The sequence below is a fragment of the Octopus bimaculoides genome, chromosome 11 (genome assembly GCF_001194135.2).
Source record: "Octopus bimaculoides isolate UCB-OBI-ISO-001 chromosome 11, ASM119413v2, whole genome shotgun sequence".
NCBI classification, from domain to species: domain Eukaryota; kingdom Metazoa; phylum Mollusca; class Cephalopoda; order Octopoda; family Octopodidae; genus Octopus; species Octopus bimaculoides.
This window is the reverse complement of record NC_068991.1, coordinates 21,625,222-21,630,503: the sequence shown is the minus strand read 5'-3', so window position 1 is coordinate 21,630,503 and position 5,282 is coordinate 21,625,222. Positions and strand designations below refer to the sequence as shown.

The 5,282-nt window shown below is 38.5% G+C and overlaps 1 protein-coding gene across 1 annotated transcript in view; it reads right to left on the bottom strand.

Annotated features, from left to right (window-relative positions):
* LOC106878227 (neurogenic locus notch homolog protein 2) overlaps positions 1–5,282 on the bottom strand; it is a 61,347-nt gene that overhangs the window by 33,403 nt on the left and 22,662 nt on the right. The window contains exons 6-7 of the mRNA XM_052971673.1: positions 3,093–3,221; positions 797–910 (exon numbers count right to left, since the gene is read on the bottom strand). Coding sequence (XP_052827633.1) covers positions 797–910; positions 3,093–3,221 — 243 coding nt within the window. The remainder of the gene's footprint in view (positions 1–796; positions 911–3,092; positions 3,222–5,282) is intronic.

Genomic DNA, 5,282 nt, shown 5'->3' with positions numbered 1-5,282 from the left:
ATCCATTTTACTGAAAATTATGACAGAAAAATCGGATCTTGTGAACTTTCCGAAAGTCCCCTCCCCACTTCCCCAGGGTTGTCAGTGTGCTTTTTTTTTCATGTTCGTTTTCAACGTACTTGTTAACACCTACCAGACTGGTTTATTATCTTTTTTTGTTCCCGAGTGAAGATCTTTATATTGACCAAATATTCTACTTGCTTTATGTTCAAAAGAGCCCAATCTGACCTTTTACATTCATCTGACAGCTTTACCTCATTTTTGCTAATCACATTAGTTGCTAGCATTGTCATAAGCAGACGTAGATACCCTCTCAGTCCTCTTACTCTTTGACCCTGCTGAACATTGAAGATATGATAGCTAGAAGGAGAAGAGGGCTGTACCATCAGTTGGTTGGTATTCTTTTCAACTGAGAAAACTGGATCAGGACGAAATGATGTTCCTTACCCAAGGAGTTCCTGCCCAGACCAGGAACTTAATCCTTCAACTTATAATCATGAACCCAACACGCTAATTACTAGGCCATTTGCCTTCATATAATATATTCTGTATTCTAATTTTTTAATTCTGCCTTTTTTACAGTTTACAGTTAATTTTGAGTATGTTGTACCTGTATGTTGTACGTCTAAATATTTAAGACATGTACTACCCCTGACAATGGCTTAACACCGATGACATGTGCAGGTAAATACTTAACATGTGTACTAACCTTAATTTATAACATGTTTTATGACATAATGCCTGCTACATGTGGTACAAGTAAATATCTCCTCATTATCTACTGTCAAGCACTTACCTGTTTCACATAGTGCCCCTGTGAAACCAGCGGCACAGTCACATGTGAAGAATCCAATTTTGTCAGCGCATGTTGCTCCATTCTGGCATGTGTTATTAATGCAGTCGTCTATACCTGGAATAACAATAACAAGAATAATATCAGTAACCACAGTTAACAAGTACATAACGATGGTAAATATAATGACAATAATAACCTCAATTAACAAATACAACAACAACAATAAATATAACAACAATAACCATTTGTTCTTAAGACACATGGCCAATATGAGTTTCAAATTTCAGAACAAGACCTGTGTTTTCGGTGGAAAGAGTAAGTCACTTACATCAACCCCAGAGTTCAACTGGTACTTATTTTATCACCCTCAAAAAGATGAAAGGCAAAGTCAACCCCACCGGTGTTTGAACTCAAAACATAAAGTTGGAAGAAATGCCGCCCAGCATTTTTCCCAGTGCAGTAATGATTCTGTCTGTTCACTGCCTTACACATGGCTGATATTAATTAGTTGTATATTTTATTGTCCTGAGACCAGTATATTGCTGGGGTTAATCTCTCGACTTAGAAGGATGAAAACGAAATTAAGCTGTGAAAGGATGTAAATACACAATGATTGATGATGAATTCAACGATGGTGATGTTAGCATGCCAGGTGAAATGCTTAGCATTATTTCATGTGTCTCTACATTCCGAGTTCAAATTCTACTGAGGTCACCTTTGCCTTTCATTCTTTCAGGGTCAATTAAATAAGTACCAGTTATGCACTGGGATCGATGTAATCGACTTAATCACTTTCGCTAAATTTCAGGTCTTGTACCTACAGTAGAAAGGATTATTATGATGATGATGATGATGATGATGATGATGATGATGATGATGATGATGATGATGATGATGATGGTGGTAATGACGAGGATGAAGATCAGAAAGAACAGGATGGTGATGGCAACTGAGGTAACTAGGTTATTGATTATTACAAAAATGATGATGATAATGATAATTGGTGATGATGATAATGATAATTGTCATCACTATCATTATAGTGAGCATGATGAAGACAATAGTGATGATGATGGTGATGGTGATGATGGTGATGGTGATGATGATGGTGGTAGTGGCAATAATGTCAATGGTGGAATGATAATGACGTTGATGATGGCAAGATGATGTTAATGACGGTGCTGTTGTTACTCCTGCTGCTCTGATGACAATAATTATAATGATGATGAGGAAGATGATTAATGCTGGTTGATGATGTAGAAGGATATGGACAACTTGTAGATGATGATGATATTCCACAGTCAATTGTATCCTATTTTGAAAATAATTATATAGGACTGCCTAGAGGAAGAGGACAGAGGAAGCGACACCTTGAGTCTCCATTTCTATTACCTATATGAAGTGTTTGGGCTCAATGTATGACAGGAATTGCTTGTACAACAAATAGTTTAGAAGCCTACCACAGCACGCTATAAAACACAATGGATACTAGTCATCCAAATATTTGGAAACTTATTGATGTGATTAAATGTGAGGAAAGGTTTGCCAGTACCAAATTGCAGAAGTTTATATAAGGAGAACAAGCCAAAAGAAAAAAATACAGAGATATGAACTTATGTATCAAAAATGTCATGGAAAAATATGATTCAAATCAAAAAATTATTTTTCTATAAACAATTTAACTGTGCCCAGCGTCGCCTTTCTGGCACGTGTAAAGACATTCGAGTGAGATCGTTGCCAGTGCCGCTGGACTGGCTCCTGTGCAGGTGGCACGTAAAATACACCATTTTGAGCGTGGCCGTTGCCAGTACCGCCTGACTAGCCTTCATGCCGGTGGCATGTAAAAGCACCCACTACACTCTCGGAGTGGTTGGCGTTAGGAAGGGCATCCAGCTGTAGAAACTCTGCCAGATCAGATTGGAGCCTGTTGTAGCCATCTGGTTCACCAGTCCTCAGTCAAATCGTCCAACCCATGCTAGCATGGAAAGCGGACGTTAAATGATGATGAGGATGAGGATGAATTGCACACAATCTTAAATTTTAAGAAAAAATAAATATGTAATACAGCAAACCTTAAAATAAACCTTTTTTTAATTCAGATATTCGTTCTTCCATTTTTCCTATGATCTTGACAAATAGACTGATGATGAATTGACCTGGGGACGAATTGACCTGGGGACAAATTGACCAATGATGAATGGACTGGAGACAAATTAAACAATGACAAATTGACTGGACCCCAAAAAAAGAATATAAAAAATAAAACTGAAAAAATAAACATAAAACGAGGAATTACCATAATCGCATAGCATTCCAGTGTAGTCAATCTGACATTCACAAGTGAAGCTGGTTCCATTGCTTGTCCTCCAGCAGCTGGCCCCATTCTTGCAGGGGGCACTATGACATGGATCAGGAGGAAACACTGCTAAAATAAGACAAAAACAGATATATCATTAGTTTTGTGTGTTTATATACATGTGAAAGAATTAGGACAGTGAATTTGTATTATTCTACATTGTTGTTGGCACTCCGTCGCTTACGACGCCGACAGTTCCAGTTGATCTGATCAACGAAACACCCTGCTTGTGAAATTAACATGCAAGTGGCTGAGCACTCCACAGACACGTGTACCCTTAACGTAGTTCTCGGGGATATTCAGCGTGACACAGTGTGACAAGGCTGGCCCTTTGAATTACAGGCACAACAGAAACAGGAAGAAAGAGTGAGAGAAAGTTGTGGTGAAAGAGTACAGCAGGGTTCGCCACCATCCCCTGCTGGAGCCTCGTGGAGCTTTAGGTGTTTTCGCTCAATAAACACTCACAACGCCCAGTCTGGGAATCGAAACCGCGATCCTATGACCGCAAGTCCGCTGCCCTAACCACTGGGCCATTGCGCCTCCACAGTATTACTCTACACACCTATGACATTATGAATCTTTATGATGAAATGAGTATCATTGTGGTATAAGCTGCATTTCACTTGAAATGACTGTCAAGATAAGAATATTAAATAACTCCTTTTGTTTATTTTGTATTTATTCTGTGCTCTGTATTTTGAATTCTTTATTTTGTACTCTATATTTTGTATTCCATATATACTCATTAAGCCTATATATCCTGTTGTAGACATTGCTGTGGTGATCTCTACCATCTAGGGGTAGATTGGCCCTGGAACTATGGTGAGGTATTGATCCTGGAACTATGCAGTGTTGATCCTGGTTTCCCCAAAGTTGAGAGATGGTTTGTTAGTAAGAGCTTCTCCACTGAGCTCTATTCAATGCTACAAGTTCTCATGTCTTCAGATTTATCTTGAAGGTCTTCAAATAGATCTTTAGAATGTTCATATATCTGAGCAGTGGGCAGCCTTGGTACCTGGCATCAGAACTAAGCTGACTGTACAAGAAGACTTTAGGCAAACAAGAGTCTTCCATATGTACCACATGACCAACTTGCCTCAGTCAATAAAGCAGTGAAGATGGAATGAGTCTAGTCATTTGATATCCTGGATAGGTCTGAATCCCCACATAGAACAACATGGAACAATATGGCAATACATCAAACTGAGAAGATGTTTCCTGCTAAACTCTCAGTCTTTGAAATGACAAGATGGTCTAATGTGTGTATGTGCATGCGTGTGTGTGTGAGTATGTGTTTGTGTGTGAGTGTATTTGTGTGTGTGTGTGTGTGTGTGTGTGCGTGCGTGTGTGTGTGTGTGTGTGTGTGTGTGCTTGTGCATGCCTGTGCATGTGTGTGTGAGTATCATCATTACCATCATCATTTTACATCTGTTTAAAGGTGGTGAGCTGGCAGAATTGTTAGCATGACTGACAAAATGTTTAACAGCATTTCATTTGTCTTTATGTTCTGAGTTCAAATTCTTCCAAAGTACTTTGCCTTTCATTCTTTCAGGTGTCAAATGAAATAGATACAAGTTGAGCATTCAGGTTGATGCAATTGACTTGCCCCTCCCCAAAATTTCAGGCCATGTGCCTATGGTAGATAGGATTTTTACATCTGTTTCCCATTCTGGTACGTTTGAATGGGAGAAGTACCCCTGAATATGTGTGAACTTTGTTAGCACATATTCAGGGGTTACTTCTGCTTTAGATGTGTCAGAGAACTGCATTTTGTTGATATATTTCGTTTTTGTTATGGTTTCTATTGCTGGTGTCAATGACTTGACGGAATGTACTAGCAGATAACTTTATAATGATCTAATGACTGGAACAAGTTACTTAAATCAAAGTTATACTTAAGCTTATGGTAATTAGATGTACTTGTTTGTGTGTGTACATATATATGTGTGTGTATGTATGTGTTGTGTGTGTATATATATATGTATATATATATATATATATGTATGTATGTATGCATTTTTCTGTCTGTCTGTCTCTCTAACTCTCTGCCCCTCTCTCTCTCTCTCTCTCTCTAATTCTCTGCCCCCCCTCTCTCTCTCTCTCTCTCTCTCTATATATATATATATATAT